This window comes from Scleropages formosus, chromosome 7 (genome assembly GCF_900964775.1).
Source record: "Scleropages formosus chromosome 7, fSclFor1.1, whole genome shotgun sequence".
NCBI classification, from domain to species: Eukaryota; Metazoa; Chordata; class Actinopteri; order Osteoglossiformes; family Osteoglossidae; genus Scleropages; species Scleropages formosus.
Window position 1 is genome coordinate 24,225,647 of NC_041812.1, and position 22,471 is coordinate 24,248,117.

At 48.7% G+C, this 22,471-nt stretch overlaps 2 protein-coding genes across 2 annotated transcripts in view; both read right to left on the reverse strand.

Annotated features, from left to right (window-relative positions):
* Positions 1 to 3,066: 3,066 nt before the first annotated feature.
* On the reverse strand, positions 3,067 to 4,393 carry LOC108926324 (melanocyte-stimulating hormone receptor-like). The gene has a single exon (XM_018738953.2). The coding sequence runs from the start codon at positions 4,042 to 4,044 to the stop codon at positions 3,124 to 3,126; it is 921 nt and encodes a 306-aa protein (XP_018594469.2). The 5' UTR covers positions 4,045 to 4,393; the 3' UTR covers positions 3,067 to 3,123.
* A 7,322-nt stretch (positions 4,394 to 11,715) lies between these two features.
* LOC108926346 (RNA-binding Raly-like protein) overlaps positions 11,716 to 22,471 on the reverse strand; it is a 34,893-nt gene continuing 24,137 nt past the window's right edge. The window contains exons 4-8 of the mRNA XM_018739012.2: positions 18,458 to 18,624; positions 17,661 to 17,774; positions 16,435 to 16,601; positions 14,672 to 14,744; positions 11,716 to 14,519 (exon numbers count right to left, since the gene is read on the reverse strand). Of these exons, the coding sequence (XP_018594528.1) occupies positions 14,706 to 14,744; positions 16,435 to 16,601; positions 17,661 to 17,774; positions 18,458 to 18,624 (487 nt within the window). The 3' untranslated portion in view covers positions 11,716 to 14,519; positions 14,672 to 14,705. The remainder of the gene's footprint in view (positions 14,520 to 14,671; positions 14,745 to 16,434; positions 16,602 to 17,660; positions 17,775 to 18,457; positions 18,625 to 22,471) is intronic.

Consider the following 22,471-nt stretch of genomic DNA (forward strand, 5'->3'; position numbering starts at 1 on the left):
AAAAATAGCTAATTTTTCTAGAATATTACTCATGAGACACTGACATACTGGACATGTTTGCGTGGCATGAGCAATCCGTATGCCAGCTTAAGTGCTGAACATTTCTGCTTGGTGCAGTAACAACCGTGGAAATGTGTTTGAACAAGAAGAGGAGGAGGAGACGCTCCTGCTTCCTCAGAGACTCACGGAAAGCAGTTCTGAACACTGGATACAGCAAAAGGACCAAACAAAAAAACTGTTTGTTGATATAAATGTCTCGATTGGTTCCGCTGCATTCCATAAGCACTCACCCAAAATATCGCTGCCTCCCTGGGGGCTGAATTACAGGACACATGAGAGGGGAGCAGGGGGAGGTCCTCCCTGTTGTCCTCTTGTCCACTGAGCTCACAGCCGCAGGAGAGACACTCAAAAGGAACTGCAGACGTACTCAAACCTTGAGCCTTCACGCGAGGACCCGCGCCCAGCGCTGTCTGGGTTTTCGTATGGCGTCCACTGCCGCCGCTTGACGAGCTCCTGTCAACTGGCACTTAGCTGTAGAAAAGGCCCTTGCACACCTGTCTTCGGCTTGAACCGTCAAAGGTACCTCCTGTCGCAGCTACTCGCACAACCACGGCAATGAGCAGAAAGTTCTGAAAGGGTTGGAAGCCACTGGGCACTAGGTGGAGCAGCAGCTGTGCCTTGTGGTCAATGGACCCAGGTTAGAATCCCAGCTTCTTGATCGAGGGCACCGATTCACACACACTTACCTCGCGTTGATACCATAAAAAATTACCGTGCATGATAAATGCAAGTCAATTTGGTGAAACGTATCAATTAAAGAAAAAAGAAAAAAACCACAAATAACCTCACAATCCCGACTCTGCTTTGCTTTCAAAAAACTGCAGTATAGTTACAAATGTTGAGTAAAGGCTTCTTGTATTTGTGGTGACGAGACAAGTGTGTCGATTCACTGCTCCCTGAGAAAAGATTTAAAACCATTATCTACTCCAAGTCCCCAGAACATACAGTACATGGAACAATGACATGATTGACCACAAGAGAAATATTTCAACTGACTGTCCACAGGTGGTTCTAGATGTTCAGACATTTTGCCTTACTGAGATAATCTTTGCCTTGTGAGCATTTTACCAGTATTAAATTAGTCTGTTCAAATATAGCCCAGAATGACCCTTGTCAGACTGCAGGAAGCAACTAATAAATTACCTGTGGTTTCTCTAGCGACAACAGTCATGCCAGTATTATGTGTTAAGATATGCTAGATGTTTCCTAAAGTTTTTTTTTTTTTGGCTTTATAATGTATCCCTTAATTTACTTTTACACAAATGAAGTATCTAAGACGATAGAAGGAATGTTTCCGATGTGCTGCAATAGTCACTGGATCTGAAGAATCTGACGATTACTACGGTCAGCCTGGGACACAGGATACATTTCAGCTCATCGCTGTGCTGAGCTGCACTTCTGTGCACTGAACATGATCATAATCATTTTGAAATGCTCGATTTCTGTTTTGAATGAAAACTGCACTCTGAATGAAGGAAAAAAAAAAAAAAAAAAAAAAAAAAAAAAAAAAAAACTCAAATCGTCTTAAAAACTTATTTTATTTCTGGGCCTTTTCCGAAAGCACACGTTAATTCAAAGGGCCGTGTTTTGGAAGACGGCACAGAACGTTGCTCTAATCCTATTACATTTCTTCCATGATGAAGATGTTGATGTTGATAAAAAGGGATGTAAAATGAGAACATTAAAAACACAAAACTGACACAGGACGATGCTGAATGTTTAACCCATTCAACTGTTCAGTCAACCCCTTTAAATTGATTCTGAGAATATAATTTTTAAAAAAAATAAACAGTAGCAGACATTGTGTAAATCGATACCAAAATCTGTATTCAATTACATGGGAAAGAACAAGTTTTTAATTTATTCAAAAAAAAAAAAAAAAAAAAAAAAAAAGCCATCTTACAGATAGAAATGAGAAAAGTGTGGAAGCGCACACGCACAGTCTACAACCACTTGTCCCAAGCGGGGTTACGGCGAACTGGAGCCTAACCCGGCAACACAGGGCGCAAGGCCCAAGGGGGATGGGACACACCCCGGACAGGATGCCAGTCCACTGCAAGGCACCCCAAGCAGGACTCAAGCCCCAGACCCACTACACAGCAAGCCCGAGTGTAGAAGCACTGAGAAACTACACTGCATCAGTTATTGCACTTGTATTCCTCCATGTCTTCCAATGGAATTCAGTGTGACTCAAACATTCAAGTAACATTTAAACGGCAGAAAGTGTTCAACAGAGTACCATGACGACAACTCAGTTTTTGGGGACTAAAATGCGTTGAACATACAAGTCCTGCTTGACCACTGGGACAGGACTCGGCCCCCTGTTACGCCTATGGTTTCATAGTACGTTCACATGTATTCATTTAGCTGATGCTTTTCTCCAAAGCAACAGGCAACTTACCATCTCAGAGTTATTCACTCATTTCTACAGCTGGGTAATTTTACTGGAGCAATTTAGGGTAAATACCTTGCTCAAGGGCACAACAGCTAAGATCTGAACCTGCACCCTTCGGGTCCAAAGGGCAGCAGCTCTGGCCACTACCCTACAAGCTGTGCCAGTACTACTCAAAGCCTGTGGAACTCACTGGAAATTGTGCGTAGGTGTTTCTCTTATTCCTTACAGTACACTACCTGGGGGGGGGTCATCCTCTATGAACATGAAAACACCACTTTCCGCAGTCATTGCTCTGGAACCACCCCTCTCCTATTGGGTTGGAACTGACCTGTTACTGCCCCAATGCTCCTGACATTTTTTTTTTCCAATTTAAGTTTTTTTGCTGTGCCCCTGGGGCCCCCTACGATTTCCGGTGCGATCAGTCAGTCTGCAGTGTACCTGTGCGCGTCGGCAGGTCGAGGTGTCACCTGCGCTCAAAGCCCAGCTCATCTTCTCGGCGTCTTTCCCCGATTTCATCTCGCCTTCGTAAGGACGGGGCGACAGCGTTTATAAACTTATCCGATCATACCCGGACCCCAAAGCCAAGGCAAGAGAAAGCGCGGAGCGCGCGGGCTTCCGAAGCGCGTTGGACGTGGTCCGCGTGCCCATCCTCCGCGCGCAGCGGCGCATCACCGCGCGGACACGGGGAAGTAGCAGGTGTGGAGCACGAGCTCCTTCAGGGTCCTGCGCAGCTCGCGGCTGCGGTACGCGTAGATGACGGGGTCTATGAGCGAGTTGAGGATGATGAGGACAAGGAAGAGTTGGAAGTGGCCGAAGAAGCACGCGCAGCGCGGGCTTGCGGGGCACGCGAGGATGAGCACGAGGTGCAGGAAGAAGGGGCCCCAGCACGCGACGAAGACGCCCAGCAGGATGCTCAGCGTGACGGCGCCCTTCACGCTCGTCGCCTGGCGGCGGCTCTTGCGGGAGAGGGGCGCGCGCCGCGAGTGCACGTGCGCCAGCAGGAACATGCGCAGGTACAGCGCGGCGGTGAACGCCAGCGTGAAGCAGAAAAAGGCCACGAGGCACACGATCACGGCCACGTCCGTGTGGTAGAGGATGAAGAGAGTGCTGGAAACGGCGCTCACCGTCCAGATGCTCGCGATCACGACTGCGGCGCGCTGCGCGGTCACGATGCTGTGGTAGCGCAGCGCATAGAATATGGTGATGTAGCGATCGGCCGCGATGGCGCACAGGAAGGAGAGCGAGGAAAGCACGGAGCTGCAGATCAAGATGTCTATCACGTCGTCCAGGTGCTGTAGCAGGCGCGGCCGGAAGGCCAGCAGCGCGTGCTCGGTGAGCAGCATGACGAGCGTCTCGAGCACGTTGCTCGCGCTCACGAGCATGTCCGAGATAGCCAGGCAGCAGATGAAGCAGTACATGGGGGAGTGCAGGTTCCTGTTCCTCACGATGGCCCACACGACCAGCACGTTCTCGAGTAGACTGACCAAGCCCAGGGTCAGGAACACCTCGTGCGGGATGATCACCTGCGCGCACGTGGAGCCGTTGGCGCGCGCGGCCGACACGTCGCTGTGATTCTCCGAGGCGCACATGCCGGTGGTCGGAGAGCGCAGAGCGGGCGTCGTTGCCGGTGTGGCTTCCACGTGCTACCCCAGCAAGAAAACGACTCGATTAAAACATCGAGACATCCAAAAACTGGCCAAAGCGGACTGAATGCGGAAGGTGTGTGATCAGTTCCGATGAGAAGTCAGTATCCGTGACACGGCGGGTCGCTGCAGGAGAGAAGAATGTCCCTTCTTCTGTGGACGTTCACGTTGGTCGGACGTGACATGTCCAGGATACAGTCCACGCGCAGCAGCTGGCGCGCGATGAACTCAGACAGCCGAGAAGTAGATGTAACAGCAAAAAGCACACCGTAGTAATAAAATGACCGTGTCCCGGTTTTGGGGGGGAAAAAAATCCCAGCTCTCTCAGACAAGCGCCCCGCGTTCCCGAATCCCGCGAAGTGATCCGACCTGTGTGGCGTCAGTCCGTATCATGATGATGTGCCGAGGACTCCCCGACCGGCGTCATTCTCTCCGTTTGTTTTCCCCCCCATCATCCATGCATGTTCATTTGCATAAATTTCTTGAAGGAGATCTGTTGTTTCTTCGCTCTGTTCCTGCAGCTCCACGTGGACTCCCGCGGGGCTGCGCGGAACACGCGCTGGACGTGCTCTTAAGGGCCCCGGGCTCCTGTAGCTCCTTCAGCTCCTCCCGGATGACAGGGGACAACCGTGGTGTCACGAGACCTCTCGGAACTGTTGTGGTCCAGCGAGACGCGAGTTGAGTGTTCACTCTCGGCTCCTGGAGTGATTTCAGGAGTGACACTTCTTGTGGTTGAAACCGTCAAGTTGAACAAATTATGACCCGATCAGGTTCCACTTCGTGCAAAATCAGAAGACACGAACTGCTGGGTCCTTTAAAGTATTAGGGAATTGCGCAAGGGGAAATTTTTACTCTAGAAGGACAAATTACAAAGGATGCTTTGTGAGATTGAATAGATGTAAATGTTAATGTCACCTACATGATGCTTTTCTGCGAACAACTTACCGTTAACAAATTTACAATTATTTACCCATTACAGCTGGGTAATTTTTTTTACTGGAGTAATTTACGGTAAGCACCTTGCTCAGTATTATTCATAAATGAAAGCTGACCTGCAGCGTTTTCTGTTCTAGATGAAAACCCTAACGGGCCTACCTGAACTTCTTTAAGGTCAACTCAAGATCATCATGTTTTGCCTCATTGTTAAATAAGTAATATGAGCAAAGATATTGCAGTTGCCCAAAGCTAAAAATAAACCAAAGCTGTGCAAATAAGGGGAAACAGGCACTATTTACAGTCACATTGTATATTTAACTGAGGTTTCCCCATGAAAAAGCTCTAAAGCTCAAGCAAAGATACTGAACACAAAGGAAATAACTAAATGAGGGTTGGTCGTGTCAGAAATTATGATCTCTAATTATGACAACTGCTCCAATGCTGGTCGTCGCAAACAATTCTCTCTCTGTTTTTTTTTATGTAAGCAGTTCACTTGCAGTTCTCAGGGCAACAGCCATGAAATACCTTATTGAAGAAATAAAGGTTTAAGTGTGTGGTGCATAAGAACAAGAGGCAGCAGTTTGTACTTGGATATTAAAATAAAAATTAAAAAAAGGCACCAACAGAGAATGACCTCAGACCAGGGTTTGCACAAGATGTGTGAACTGTGGAAATAAAGCTGCTTATGAATTCCCTTTCCTTCAAGGCAACAGATATGTGCGAAGGCAGTGATGAACAGCATGTCAGCAATGAGTGCTTTACTGTACGTGTAGACATTCCAACAGGGTTCTTTACCAGTGTGACAGGAAATATGAATAATCCCTTTGACACCAAAGACTGTCTCAGTATCCACACATGCAGTGTGTGGAACAGCTCTTCGACCATGTGATGCCCAGTGTAACATATAGCTATTTATAAAACCGTACATAAGTTGCAACACAGTAATTCTTTCAAACCCCATTAGCAGTTATGAACTTCTGCATGAAGCACATATTCATTTTACTCAGTGACCGAGGTACACAGCAGAAGTCGCCGATGTGTGTGTGTGTGTATATATATATATATATATATATATATATATATATATATATATATATATATATATATATATATACACACACACACATATATATACATATATACATACACACACACACACACACACACACACACCCCCTACTGCACCATTCCTAGTAACCACTGACATGGCACAATTAAAGTACTAGAAGAGAAGGTGATTTGAAGCAAATGGCTTAGAGCACCATGTGCCGAGACGTTTTCCTTTACCCACTTTTACCTCGGCTTTATCTTCCCGAGATAGGTAGAGCGCATAAATGTAAACATCTGTTATGAATGCAGGGGGCCACAGTGGTGCAGTGGGTTTGGGCAGGCCCTGCTCTCTGGTGGGTCTGGGGTTCTAGTCCCGCTTGGGGTGCCATGTGACGGACTGGCGTCCCATCTTAGGCGTGTCCCCTCCCCCTCCAGCCTTACGCCCTGTGTTGCTGGGTTAGGCATTAGCTTGCCATGACCCTGCTTGGGACAAGTGGTTTCAGTCAGTCAGTCAGTGTGTGTGTTATGAATGTTAATAAAAAAAAAAAAAAAAAAAAAAAAAAATTCAATGTGTTGTAGGGGGCATTGTTGGGATGACAGAAGGTGCAAGAACTTACAGGGGTTTCCTTTCAGCTCCGCTATGGTTGTGGCAGGGAAACTGGTCACCATGCAAAAGACCTTCCCTATGCATCGTCAGTTTCACAGCACTTTGGGGTTATAATTTGAAATTTTAGGTTCCAGACATGGGATTTATTCCCGAGTGAAATCTAACAGCACAATAAGACATCGAAAGCTATTTAAACACGATGATTCCTACAGGGTGCGCAGAACTCTCCATTACTGGGTGTACAGACAGACAGTAGCGTAGTTAGAGCTACTGCCTTTAGATCCAAAGGTTGCTGGTTCAATTCCCAGCCTCCAGCTGTAGTACCTTTGAGTAAGGCATTTACCCTAAATTGCTCCCATAAAATTACCCAGCTCTATAAATGGGTAGGTAATTGTAACCTTAGCAGTATAAGTTGCTTTGGAGGAAAGTGTCAGATGAATACATTTCCACAGGAAGGGGAGCCCTTTGGTTGAAAACCTGTTGCTCTGTACCACCATGCCCAGGTCACTTAAAAGCACAAGTCAAATGACTGTGGAACACTACATGGAAATCTGTTGCGGCTTATAACTGGCAATTTGCTTTGGTGCAATAGACATTCCAATTCTCATTGCCTCATCTACCGTTTATAGTCCAGCGTAATTGCAAATTAGAAGTTGTTTAAGCATTTAACACAGCTGCCGCACACAGTTCGCTAGCGTTACATCCCACTGCTCCAGAACAGATCACTGCAGCCAAAATTTGTTAACACGGTAGTTATAGCATCTAATTCTATCTAAATTGTAGACACCATAAAAAGGAGGCAATAAACTATAGATCAGAGAAGTATTCATTTCAACATTTTCATTGCCTTCGACCTGATCACATTTAAATCATAACCCATAACTGGAAATTCATTTCAAATGAAGTGTCCTTTTTGGAGAAAGTTTGTATTACACAAGGGAAAAGTTTAACCAGGAGAAAACAATCATACACAATGGCCCTTTTGAAGAACTTTGAGAACAAATGAAGCGAAGCATGCTGAGGATTTCACTACTTCCTCATGGCTTTTTTTTAAAGGAGAGCAGCTGATCTGGGAATGACGGCTGGTTGTGCAAATGTTTCCATGAGTCACGGTGGGGTCTGACAACAGGGAGCATCCTGGGGGGCCAACGGAAGTACTTTTGAAAGAAAGGCATGGGGGGCAGAGGGCCCTGAACGTAAACCTGTGCACCGAGGGAGCCGTGACTGAGCCCAGCTTCTCGGGAGAGACCACATAGATGGACACGGCCCACCGTACAGCAGCTGTGCACTGATTGACCCAGTGTGACCCACTGCTGCTTTCAACAGTGTCCTACATCATCACTTAAATCAGAATCAATGACTAATTACACGTCAACTCGTCATTTTCCTTTTTACTTGAAGCACTCGATCTTTGGTTCATTTCTACAAATCAGAAGAAATAACAGATTTCATTTTACACTCCAAAATTGTCTGTGTTTCTGGCACAAGTTAGTTGAGAAAACACCCACATTTCTTTTTTTTTTAAAAGTTTAATATGCCTCAAAAATAAACATGCTTGCCCTGGAGCCAACAGATAGATATGCGAGGTTTGTACCATGTTCCTTTTAACCACTCTCTTTGTAACTGTGCTCAATTATCTGAGTGTTTCAGCATTTTGGTTCTAATTTTCATTGTGAATTTGTGTAATAGAACAAAAGACTAGTGGTGTTGTGGCCATTTTTTTTAAATGGCCTCCCTGGTTTTGCTCCAGACCAAATAATCTTATGTGGATTGGGCATGTGGATACAGTACAGATGGGGGAGGAAAGGGGGGGGAACAGGAGGTCTTTACTCCTCAGTCCCATCAAGCAGGGTTAAATCTGATGTCAGTAAACAGTGAACTACCGACACGTCAGTGTGTCTCACACACACTCACTCACTCACTGGAGATAGACACATGTTGAACAACACAGTGTGAAACTACAGTCTCAGACTGGAACCTCACATTGTCACAATATCATCATACTGCATATACGAGAAGCTATCGCTCTTCCCCTCACTGCAAAGCTGCATCCCAGAGACTTACTCTGGACAGACTGCTGCACTTAAGGGAGGAAGAAGATAAGATGGTACCAGAACACCTCTCCCTTCTCTGGACCGCTGTACATCACGACCATAGGGGAAACACAGAGAGTCCACACTGCATGAACATAGATTCTCACCACTAATCCTTAGGGTCAGATGCTTCTCATTTTGTAGAGCACCCAACAGCATCTTTAATTGTAGTGTGGCATGTAGGAGGTCAGACCACAGTCCAGCTCCTAAACTACCAGGGGCACCTGGGCGGGGATGAGCATCAGGTGTGGCCAATGATACAGGTAGCAAAGTGGACCTGTTATACAGTAGCACTTATTGTTATGAGAAACACTATATTCTGCATTTAGTGTGTGTGACTGCCCTGTGATGAAGTGGCATTCTGCCCAGGCTGAATCCAGCCTCACTTCCTATTCTTCCCAGGACAGGCTCTGGATCGGCATGGGCCTGGCCCTCGATCCCCTCTCCTCCAGGGAGAGGGGTGCGTTTGTATGCAGAGGCTGTTGTGAAGGTGGACCGAAGGGACCGCTCAAAAGTATGCTGCTGCCTGGGGTCCCTGAGGTGGCCACAGACCAGGAGAACCGTAGGACCCGAGAAGTAGCTACAAACAGAAGTGCAGTAGAGTATAGTGCACAAACACTGAGCACCAGGTGAGTATTAGATCCAGGGCTCTTTTATCATCCATCCATCACAAGGCAGAAAGGACGGAGCAAAGTGATGACTAAAGTGAAAATCTGCTCTGTGTTCAAGTGCTATATGAATGGGGAGGTCCAGCAGAACATGAGGGACAGAGTAGTGGTGGCAGAAGCAGGAAGGATAGCGGTTTGGGTGGTCACCTTAGACTGCAAAGGTCGCTGGTTCAAATTCCCATCCTGCTGCAGTACACATGATCGAGGTATTTACTCTGAATTACTCCAGTAAAACAATTCCTTGCTCTCTATGAATGAAAAATGATTATTAAAATACATTGTGCACCGAGCTGAACAAAAGGTGTCCGCTCAGTGGAAGTTAAACTACAGCAATAGTGGGAAGGGTTTCATTCCTTCTGGCGAGACCAAAACCTCAGTGCCATTAAGTTCAATCCACAGATGGACAGACTGACATATCCAACCTGCATGGACAAATGTGCAAAACCACAACATTTAATTGTTCAGATCTTCATTCACGTTGAGCCGTTTCCTCCCATATGTTAACAAGTGGTTATAGGCGACGTTCGGTACATCAGCGACGACTTTACCCAACAAGAAAGGCAGCGGTGCCAGAATGTGCTGACGTCGCAATGGAGTAAATGTGAATTACATGCGGCAGGAACACTTTCCTGAGTTGTGTGGAAAAACCCCCAGACAAGTGTCTAAACTTTGAGAAAGAGACACAACAACAACAAAAACAACACAAACACAAAGGATGCAAGATGTAGTAGTGATGAGTACATGTACTGTATAAATGACTCAGGGGATCGTGTGCAAAAGACTGCATTTGGAACTGAGCCTCAAACACCGCTTCTTACACAAAGTACACAACTCCTACTTGATGTCTTAAGTTAGAAGATATGAAGAAAACGGAAATGAGATGATGTAAAACCTGCACTGTCAGCTTTCCGAAGGAAAATTAAAGAGCTCCCAAAAGAAGGCCAAGAGAAAGATGATTTTCATCATCAAAAGAAGGGACAGCGGACTCGTTCGGGTCACATTTCATTACAGACAGCGCCGCGTGAGGCTCGTAACGTCTCGCCTCCCCTTCATGGCTGCAGCAGTGCCAGCTCACCTCCTCCTACCTTAGACCTTACACCGTGACCCTGGCGCCTCTTCTGGAATCTTCCGCTACAGAGCTTTCTCCGCATGCTCCATCTTCATACTTTTACGTATGTCCCAGACAGTAGAAGAACTTCCACGAGCGATGAGTTCTGGTGCACTTTCATACAATAAAGCAAGCATGGAGTGCAGAAGCTGTACTGTGGAGACACTGGAGGGCAGTAGAGCTTCCTGCTGAACTCCAATAAACACCAAATTGTCCTTGATTAGGATGCAACCCTCATCACTAGGAAACGAATGTTACCACGGAATTTAACGAGCCGAGACAAAGCGCAATCTCAGATACACAATGACAAAAGCTTAGGCTGTCCACTCAGGGCAAGACATTTTCACTGTTGCTATTCAGGTCCAAAAACAACATATTAAACAATATCAAGCCCAGTAATTGGACTTTGGGTTTTATTTGGTTCTCAGTCCTCTCAGTAAATCAATCGATTTTACTTTCCACTTTTAACAATTAGTACGCTGTTAAGCCAAGTAATGAAGGTCAATGAATGAATGTGGCTAAGACACCCCACAGTCACTTTTAATAAGTAATCTGGACAGGGTTAATTACTGGGGCTGTCACTCAGCCCCCTGATTGTCAGGTGCACCGCGGTCAGGACTCCCTGCAGCAGCACCGCCAGCGCTCAGGAGACGGAGCCCTGGACCCGAGGACATGTCCGTCCAGTAAATTCTGCGGAGAGCTCACTTTCCTTTCCTGCTGTCTTCACGGTGGCCTGAAAAGCCCTTTTCTTTGCTCTTCAGTTCTTCTGCAGCTGAGGGACCTTTTGCTCTTCTGCTGTGATTTTCCTTATTGTCAATTTTAATAAATTGTGGAGGGAAAAAAAAAAAACACAAAAGTCCTGTTGCATTCTCACTCTGTGCATGATGCCTTGAATAAGATGCGGTGTCTCGTAACACAGTCAGTTTGCTAAATTGCTTGTGATGAGGAAAATGTGTCATTTTTTTTCTGAGCCAAATGATTGTAGTGATATAACAGTTTTCAAATAAGTGTTTTTTTTTTTAAAAAAAAAACATTATTTTGCAGACAAAATGACTGCTGTTCTCAAGGGTATTTTTCAGTTCTGAGACTTCCCTTATTTAATTTCCAATAAAAAAAAAAAAACTGAAAGTTTTGAAACAATATTATGTACGATGGCATGGTGGTGCAGTGGGGAGAACCTCAGCTCTTGGCCTATGGGTTTGAAGTGTTCATTTCACATTTACGTGTACATTTACAACTGAATCCGGCTCAGACTAGGTGAGTGGAGTTTGCGTGTTCTCTCTGTGTTCACATGGGTTTCCTCTGGGTGCTCTGGTTTCCTCCCACAGTCGGGTGATGTTTTTCTCAGATGAATTGACATGTGTGTTTAATGTGATGGGCTGGTAGAGAGGACCAGGCTCTGGATCACTGTGAACATGCACTAGGACATCAATGAATTTATTATTACTTACAATTAAGTCACCTTTTCAAACGCTGAGCTCAGTAGCTCGGCTGTAACACCATATTCAAACAGCCTCTGGCCAATATCGTGACAAGCAATCATTCGACATTCTATTTACATACAGAGCTGATTGTTGGGATTCCATAAGGCCTGAATGAAGACAGTCACCTACAGTTGATTTCTGTGACACTGCAGTACATTTCAAATTTCAGCTTTTCCTCATTTAAGCCCTTCCACTTGAGCGCTGATGAGAAAACCGTACGAGAGCAACACGGACACTCGGGAGCATGAAGAACCCGGAATGTGACGAGATGACGCGGCGTAGGGTGGGATTTCTACCTGTCCTTCCGGTCAGCCATATGGATGCTGCCTGTGAAGTTCAACGCATTCAGACTGTCCTCTTTATCACACGTCATACTTTAAGCAGGACTCCACCGGTATCTGTGGTACGCCGCCATACTTGGTCACTCACACTGCAAGGTTCTATGCATAACCTTCTGTTCACACTAAGGAAAAGGCATCACCCCACTAGAACAACTGAACAGGACTGAAGCTGCAGGGCCTGCGTGGTGTCGACAGCAACGCAGACTCATCGAAGAGAGTATTCCCCAGGACTGCGAGTGCCCTCTGTCTCACATTCCAACCACGTGTGACCACGCGGCTCCTGGACCGCCATCCTGTCTCGGTCAAATGAGGAAGTGCAACACCTTCACAGTCAATATGAAAATACCTTTACTGTTATTGTGCACGTCTTTCCACGTGGCTTTTTCACGAATGCAAACCAACAGCATCTACCAAACAGTTCAAGGAAGAGAAAGATAAACGAAAGCTGAACTTTACAGTATTTCACGGTATTACACATCAAACCCTGTGTGTTCTTTCAGTCTAAAGCACCTGATACACGGTAGGAGAAGAGGCTTCGTATTGTCGTCTAGCACGTTTTCACACGAGGAGAGACACACACACACACACACACACACACACTCCAGTGCGCGGAGCTGCTCGCAGTCCGACAATCGCTCAGGACCCACGGCTGGCTGCCATTGCCATGCTTCAGAAACTGACTTAGACTTATTGATCACTTAAAAGCATTGCTCTGACAAGGGTGCTGTGAGCGTCAGCAGGATGGCAGCATTTTGTCTCTTTTCTTTCTTTTTGCCTCTATAAATGCGGCCACATGATTACAGTGACGAGGGATGTTTCATGTGGATGGGGACGTCCGAGACCCTCGGCGAAACCGTACGGGCACCAAGGTCCTGAGATTTCTTTTGGCTGTTACTTTAAGCACAATCAACGGTTCCGACAGAACCGTTACGCTCCTCGGCGCCACCACCTGGCTGTCATGAGCAATGCAACTATAATCTCTTCAGGGTGTCTTGCGCAATGAACTCTGACTGGTCAAGTGGACACGATCATCTCTATTTGTTAATTTTGGGCTTGTCAACACACTGGCCAGAGTGTGAATGCCGCGTCTTTTACAGAACGGGACGTTCACCTGCTCAGAGGATTTCTGGAGACGGAAGGAATTGGAAAACGGCTGCCGCAGACAGTGAGCCCAGCAGGAGATGTGCTGCAACCGCACAGAGTAAAGGTGCCCTGGGCAGTCGGAGGGAGGCGGCGCACATCCTGGGTCCTTCAGCAGAGTGCGAACAAATGCAAGGTGACCAACAAAGAGCTCAGCTTCAACCCTCCATTCGGTAACCTTGGCATCTGACTCATTTGGACCCGTACCGAGTTTCGTGCCGATGAAACGCTGGAACCCGTGAACAAGGAAGGCCATAATTGACACTGTTCATATGTGGCTACATGCTGGTTCTCAGCCCTGAGGACCAGGTCACTGTCAGTGACCAAGTGACCAGAGGTGGCCCGCAGCAGTCGTTATGACAGGGCTTCACGGACGGCACGGGTGTTTTACTGTCTGCCTGCAAGCATTCCGTAAAAAAATGCCAGTCGGAGCTGAAATTCTACTTAAAAGTCGAGCTTATCTGCATCATTTATTTATTTTCTCTTAGTACTATTCTTACAGCAATCTATGATGAAAATTTGGCATAATTTCTCTCTGTGGATTTGACGAGTGTGTATGTGTGTGTGTGCGTGCGTGCGCGCTTTTTGACAGAGCAGATTTTGGAGATACGAAGGCTGTTCTGGAACTGCAATCATCCCCAAACAAACTGAATTCATAATCGCAAACAGCAGAGAGGTGCAGCGATGGTGACCACAGGGACACGTTCAACATGAGGACCGTGGGCTCCGGCCATCCGAAGGGGGTTTAGGGACACACACTAACGAAGTTCATGGGAGTGAGAGACACGAGGAGTCTCTAGCCCAGAATTCCCTGGGGAGAAGCTGATGAATGAGCACCGGCTGACTGGAGTCCTGCAAGGATGAAGATGGGCAGGCCTCCCCATAGGTGTTTCCATGGTAACTGCTAAAGTGGCAATGGTGGACCCCCCCTCCCCCCATGCAAAGCGCTCCCTTGCTCCTCCTGTCACTGGGCTTCTCTTCACTCTGGAAGGTTCTAGCGTTTAACAAACAGGAAGGAAGGAAGGAAGGAAGGAAGGAAACACTTAGAAACACAGAACGGAGAGCCAACAAAATGTGAAAATGTATAAATGCATAAATTATATACTAGACTATAAATATTATATATCTCATCTATAGATACTGAACTTGTGCTTATGGGGAGCACCTGAACAGCAGCTGCTCACATGTCATCCTCGAGGTCAGAACTGTGATGGTTCATCTACGGGAGAAGCAGAAGCAAAAGAGTTATACACACACACACACACACTTATATACACATGCAGGAATTACATGGCAGCCAAGAGAATACAAATGAGACCAGATGGAAAGGCTGTCCAATGGAGTACATATATGTTGGCTGCACACACACACACAGACGCACAATTCCACGTCTGCAGTTTTGAATAATGGTCCTGAATAGTTTGAAAGCCACAGCTGTTCTTTTACAACAGACCGCTTGCTCATTTAAAAATCGGTCAACACTTCGGGGGCTTCCAGAGGAAAGTGAGGGACCAGAGAAGCGGGAAGCTCTCAACTCGTTTGATTGCAGCGGTTTTCTGTGTCTCTGTGGGCTGCGCTGCCGAGCAGCATTTCCATGAGGGGCTCAGTCCTCGCTGAGACGACGGGCGGCTGACAAAGGGCAGCGGGTGGGTGAGAGGAGGCGGTCAGAGAGTGAGACACTGTGTCATGGAGACCATGGAGATGGGCGGTCACGATCTTGGCACGGCTCCATACCGTAGCCTGCTCTCCCCCTCGGAGGGAACGCTGTTGAGGGGGCAGCGGCGTCTCCTGCTGGCACCGGCAGGGACCACAAGCACTACTGTGCAACACGGCCCCTCCAACGGGGACCACATACTGTACATATACATAATGTCAGTCTCAAATGCAGCACCGTAAATGTCACATCTCTACTACGAAATCCTTGTTTAATCAATAAAGAGAAGCTTTATATTACCAGACTGCAAAGCTGGTTAGAGGAGTTGATGTATATTGAGCTGAAGTGGCACAGCACACGGGCATTTATATGGATATTAATAAATACCAGACCACACTGTCCATGGTTTCTAATGGAAACTGGCTCTTTGATTGGTTTCCTTGGTAAACAGATTTTTTTCCAACTGATTATAACTACGTGGGGGGGTGCGGTGGTGCAGCGGGTTGGACCGGGTCCTCCTCTCGGTGGGTCTGGGGTTCGAGTCCCGCTTGCGGTGCCTTGTGATGGACTGGCATCCCGTCCTGAGTGAGTCCCCTCCCCCTCCAGCCCTACGCCCTGTGTTGCCAGGTTGGGCTCCGGCTCCCCGCAACCCCGTATGGGACAAGCGGTTCAGACGTGTGTATAACTACGTCATTGCCTAAGGTAATGTACATTAGGGTTTCTGCAAATATATTGATATGTATGCATTTTCTTCTATTTGCAGCACAAAACTTACATTTCTGCACATGAGCTTTCTTTTAAAGAGGAGTCCCGTTTTCATTAGACAATGATGTCACGAGGGAGCAGCCAGCTGCCTGAGGGTTGCAGCCGTCACCTTCAACTCAAAGGAACCACCTATGAATCCCACCTCCTGCTGTAGGCCCCTTGATCAAGGTAAATACCCTAAACTCTATATAATAACTTATACCCTGCTTTATAAATGGGTAAATTGATGTAAGTAGTCTGACATTGTAAGCTGCTTTGGAGAAAAGTTTCAGATAAATAATAAACAGTAATTGAGTGCTGCAGTGTCTCTTGCTGATGCATTATGTGATTTATAGGTATAATAATGCTTATACTAATATTATTAGTTGTAAACTCAGGCAGCGCCATGATGTTGCTCTCATCACCCCCCACAACGACTCCTGTCCTCAAGTGTGTCGTGGAAATCAGTGACGTCAATGGCCTGTCTATGTCTGAGGTGAGGGCTGGTTACCGCTTGCTGTTCGTCGTCGCTCGCCTCCCCTGGCTCTGGGCTCTCCGCATCCCCGTCTCTGTGGGCCCTGCTCCTGGAGCTCTGGGGGCTGGGAGAGCCCTCCGAACTGCTGGCCAAGGTGTTGTGGGGGGAACTTGCCAGACTGCCTCCCCACGCTGGGGGGGACCCTGCAAAACGCACACGCACACAGCAAGAACATGAGGCGGCGTGGTGGGTCGAGCTCCTCGTACGGCCCTGGGCGCCACTGAACACTCAACGGAACATAAAGGAAGGTAAAGTAGTTCAGGTGAACTAACGTCAAGCTGAGCTGAACCACCTTGAATAAAAACACACTCAGGTAAACACTGAAAAGGGAGTGGGGTAAAAACCTCAACCTACTGTGCACTGAATTCACCGCAGAGCATAGCCAGCTGCCTAGTTACACATTTGACTGCCATGTGTGTCTCGGAGACACTCGTCCCCGTACCGTGTTCTGTAACAATGGCTGGTTGTACCTGTCAGCCAGTGTACGGAGCAGGCGGCCGAGGGCAACCGACCTATACTGTGCGTGACGGAGCGCATCTATGTGTCCTTTGTGTCGTGTCCCCGGCACTCGTGCGCGCCGGCCACCGTCAGCGATGAGGGAGACGATGAACAATGACCCGTGCCAACCCCCTCCCATGAAAAATAGAGTGATATCAGATGAAGAAATAGCACCCCCAGCATCAGATGAAGATGTAACACCCCTTGCTTATGAGGAGACTAAAAATGTGCTAATACTGCCGTCTCGCCGTTGACCACTAAGGCAGCGCGGCAGCCCACGTCACGGCAAACTGAGGCCCCAGGGTGGCGCTGCTACGGGCTCTGCTATGTACAGAATGGCTGTAAACAACATTAGTGCTCCTCTGGGGCTACGATCAAGCGTTGGAGCGGGTGTCAAACACGGCATCCGCACTGATGGTCAGTGGGGAGAGTGATCAGCGGGAATATATGTTGAGGATATGGGGGCAGGGCAACGTAGTTAATGAACTCATCCTCCCCACAGAGGAGCTTCCTGCCTACGAAGACAAACTGGAAGACTGAGGGGTTAAAGAGCAGCGGCAGGAGGAGATGGTGAGTGCCATATGTAGTAACGCATTTGTTCACGCCGGGTTAACACACTGCGATTGAGGATTTCCACATTAGATGGAAATGAAGCGCAGGTCAAAGCGTGGACCCCTGCGGAACCAGACTTCCCCCTCCCTCACCGGTGTGGTGGCGCCTCTGTCTGTCCATCCTGTCGAGACTGTCCAGGAGGCCGTCGATCTGTACTTTGATCATCTTCAGTTCTCGCTTTATGGTTTGCAGCTCCTCCATCCTCACTGCAGGGGGGAGCGGAAGAGAGAGAGTGGGGAGGTGATGCCATGTCCCTCGTCGTCACACCTCTGTACCGACTGCCCTCGCTGCAATAAACAAACCCTCTCCCCTCCCTGCCACTCTGCTCTGCTGCCATGTGTGATTTGGCTCCCCAACACAGCCTGTGCACCCTGTATCGCACATGACCCGTGAATAAAACCTACTCCTCTGCAGTGAGTCACTGCTACCCATCCATTACACCAAGTGCACAGTAGAGGTTTGCAGCGCGGCCACGTAAACTGGTCACTAACTGGTGTGATCTGGTGTTTTCTAGCGGACCAGTTGGGATAGAAACACCGAGGAGCTATCTGGGGCCAACAGGTTGTAAGGAAAATCTGTAAAGGACATGCCAAGCCCTCGCAATGTGGCTCTTCTGTGGTTTCTGCCTGATGCCCTGTGTACGTCCCTCTGCAGGGTAACAAAAACCTGGCAGGATGTTTTACTGCAATAACTGCAGAGGCTCCGAAGAGGGCACACATTGTCTGCGTATGTGGACAATGTGTGTACTGGCGATGTGATCGGGATCACTGCCACCAGACCCCAGACTGAGACAAACAGAGCATTAACCCCCCCCCAAGTCTCCTTCAATATCCTCTGGTACCATAGCAACCAGCCCTCCAAGTCCACCCAACCTGACCAAAACACTTACATCTGGCCCTCCGAGAGCTGGATGAACTGGTCCTGGAGCTGCTCTTGGACGGCAGCCTGTCTCTGCTCAGCGGCCTGGTGGAGGACGAGCTGCGGGGTCGTTTGGACAGGCTGGGCGGATGCACCATGGGGGGCACGGAGGCTGGGACACGCTGGTAGTCATACACCCTGTGATGGCAGAAAAAAGGTGCTCTTTGTCACCACACAGTTACCCCCAGCTGCCCACAAGGAAGATCTGGCCGCAGGTTCACGGACCGTGCGGCTGCGGAGCGGCTGAGCGACTCTCGCAAGCGGGCAGCAAACTTACAACGGGAAGTGTTTGGATGTAATTTCCCTGACTAGGAGCAGCAGAGTGAGAGAACCGTGAGCAGCGGATCACTTCTGCATCCACGGGTGAGCACCCGAGACACCGAGCGGACACACACGATGAAACGCTTCCGGGTGACTAAATGACCGAGAGCAACACAGCAGAAGCGTGACTGGTCTTCCTCCAGCCAGTGACCCTCAGAGCACTGAGATGAGTGACATCGCACGATGTTTGCGGACTCGGAAGTGCTCATGTCAAAGCATCGCCTAGACTGCACGAGGCCCCTAGGCGACCAGCGTGTCACTGATGCCTGGTTCCGGTGGCCGACACGGCCACCTCCATCGAGCCATAAATCAAAGAGCTGCTGTCAGCATGAATCGAAAGCATTTTAATAATGTCCCTGGAGGCCACAGTGGGCGATTCACTAGTGCCTTGCGCTGTCATGGAGAGAGAGAGAGAGAGAGAGAGAGTAAGGAACCCACCTGCCCTTGTCTTCTCCTACGACCTGTTTGTGTTCCAGCTATCTATCTGCGTGTGTTAAGGGATTGGCTGAGCCGACAGAAGCGTGCTTCACCGCCTGTATCCCCAAACCTTTGGCCGCCATATTTAATCATCTTATATAAAAGTGCTATCGATCTCTAAGCTGCAGCCAAGGAAAGGAGTTGGTCCACGGAACGGGGTGTGGCGGGGAAAGGGCAGCAGCCTGTCACACAGGAGCACGGTTGCTCGGGTCAAAGCAGCCACATGTCAGATGTGGCAGGAGGCAACGCTGCAAAATCTGCACAGCTTTGTATGGCTTGACCTCCGAAATGTCCCATTTCACATTAGAAAGTGACATCTTCCTTGCACCGAAGAGCACAATTGCGGAACCACAGGAAGTGGACACAAGGGGAGGAACAGTGGACGGAAGAAAGACTACACAGCAAAGAAGCCCTTTAAACTGGAGCCCTGTTAGACTGCACCCACAACTCCTAGCAGCCCCAGGAGCACAATGGTGTTCACAGCGGGTTGGTCTCGCTCCATGAAAAGCAGCGCTGATTTCATGGACCGCAGGCGAATCTCAGAGTGGGCTGCAGGACATGACCTGGGTCAACCTGCCGGCGTTGAAAAACAGGCAGTTCTTCACAGGTCCAAATCCTGCAGACTTATGTCATTTATCAGAAGAAGCAGCAGCAGCAGCAGCAGCACATCAGCCATATTGCGTCACTGAGCATATCTACGGAAGAGTGCGAGGACGAGGTGAAATTCAAAAGCAAGAGCCTTTAAGCTGTTAATCCGCACCGAAGCAGGTGAAAGCAGCTGAACAATTACACAGTGACTGCATTAGGAATCTATGTACATATTAACCTGAGAGCTAATTCATAGATTGCATACAGGCACTAATTTGCATAAATGTATAATTTCCTAAATTGGTTGAATAATTTTCTAAACAGCTGCAAGGTAAGTCAGCAAACTTTTCCCAAGAATTAGTGCAGAGCATCTGCAGCGGAGAAAACACCTTGACAGGGAGCTGCTCTAAAAGCTTTTTTTTTTTTCTTTTTTTTTTTTGGACAGCGCATTGCTCTTTGAAGCACAGCTTTAGAAAATGAAACCTCGGCGAAGACAATGAGAAACACTCTCCAGATTGCGGGGATTTGCATGCGGTAATTCTGTCTCCACGTACGCATTATCAGTTGATGGAAAAGCACGCGCGCGCAAACGCGGACATCGAAGATGGGAGCGCGCTCGGGCTCAGCGCAACCGTGTACCGCGGGCAGGCAAAATTGAAAATCACTCCTTTACATTTTCTGTGGCGCGGAGAAAGAAGACGGCGCTGGAAGATTACCGTGCCAATTTACCCCAGCGCAGCTGGGCTGCTGCTGGGGGAGAGGGTGGGCCCCTGGAGCGCTTATTGCACGGCAGTCCAAAGCGGCGGAACGAGCTCCCGGCTCTCCCCGGGACCGGTCGGCAAAGAGTCACTCCAGGAGCTGTTTCGGCTGTCCGCACACACACCTCGGCCCGCTGAAGCGGCGCCTCACATACAAAGGGTGTTTGTGCCGCGCTTTGTGCCGGACCGCTGGCTCCTCCAGCTGCCGTGCCCAGCGGTGATGCTTGGTGAGCATCTTCTCGGTGCCCCTCGCTAGAATTTGAACCAGCGGAGTCCCCGGCCGGGGCCCGGGGGCACGGATCACGTGCGAGTGGGCTCGAGCGATTAATTTCCACACACGAGAAATGCTAAAGGTGTCCTGGCAATGGAGAACCACACATGTAAACACACACACACACACACACACACCTCACAGAGCCGGATTTTATTAGATGCTATGGTTCATTAGCGTAGGGGGGAGGGGGGCAAGGCCTGCTGCACTAACTGCCTGCAAACAAAAGGCACTGAAGCGCTCACTGCCCTTCAGGGAGACGGAACTGGAGACACAGCGGCTCCCCAGCACAGAAACAGGGTCCTTTCTCAATGCCCCGGGGCACAAACTTGTGGGCAGAACAAGGCGTGGAGAAGCAGGAATATCGCATCAGCAGAGTTTGTACGTATATATATATATATATATATATATATACATACACAGACTTATTACAAGGTTATTGCCTCGGAATCGGGTTTTTTACTGAAACAAGTGTTTGGGCAGTGCTAACATTCTAAGAAAACTATAGTAAATGCACCACAGTTGTGTGTGTGGGGTTCCGTACGCTAACTGCGGTGGGAAGGTGCAGCCTGTAGCTTCCGGACAGGAGTCCGACGCAGACGCGCGTTGCCGTTGCGTCCGAACACGGACGAAGAGTGTAATGACCCCACCAGCAGAGCGTATTTAGAAGCGCGCAGCGCAAATGGTATAGTGTAGAGGTGAAACGATGAAAGCGGGACAAAGAGACACACAGTGTATTCTCACAAAGGTGATGAGTGAAACGTGAATCTGTAAGTAGGATTCGAACACGGAGGTGGAACTCTGGACCGGGACTGGAGCACAAGAGGCAGGAGTAGACAGCATGGGCACTTGGGACCGGAACATAAACACCTGTGGAACGATACTTGGGAAACGGGGAACTACCGATCGCCAAGAGAGCAGAATGAAACGCTGATTAGGAATCCACGATCTATCCTCGGCCGCTTGCTCCTTTTACACCTCCCCTAACCACCAGATTGCGAACAGGTGCACGGGTCTGGGCTAGTGGCACCGAGTGGCGCCTCCTCTGGCCCGTAGGGGTATTGTGCCTGTGGGTCGTGACACAGCCCCTGCTTCAAATTTACTTTTGCTCAGGGATCACAGTCGAGAAAGAGAAATCCGGCATAATGATGTGGCCAAGTTGCACTTCACAGAAAATTTTCTTTGTAGCACAAGCACATGCTGTCACGTCCACGCCCACAGAACAAGCAACAACACCTGACTCCGCACTAACTCACGAGTAATCACTCACCTTATAAAGACCCTCCTCAGCTCCCGTACCCCTGCGGAATCTCGTCAGGGACAACCGCCCTTTCCCGTGACACTTCGTGCACAAGCATCGCTAACTCTTCGTTCGCGTCCTCCGGTTTTTGACTCTTCGCTTCGTTTCCCGACCACGTCCACGGATCCTCGTTCCTGTCCCGTTCGCCGTTCGACCGACCCTTCGCTTGTCCCCGACACCGGAAACTTGCCTCATCCCTCATCTCCGGACGAACAACGCTGCGCTCGGGTTCAGCCATCCCGGCTCCCTGTGTTCCGCGTGACACATGCC

Bases quoted from the DNA above. Each gene is read 5' to 3' on its own strand.
- LOC108926324 (XM_018738953.2), bottom strand. From the start codon at position 4,044: ATGTGCGCCTCGGAGAATCACAGCGACGTGTCGGCCGCGCGCGCCAAC.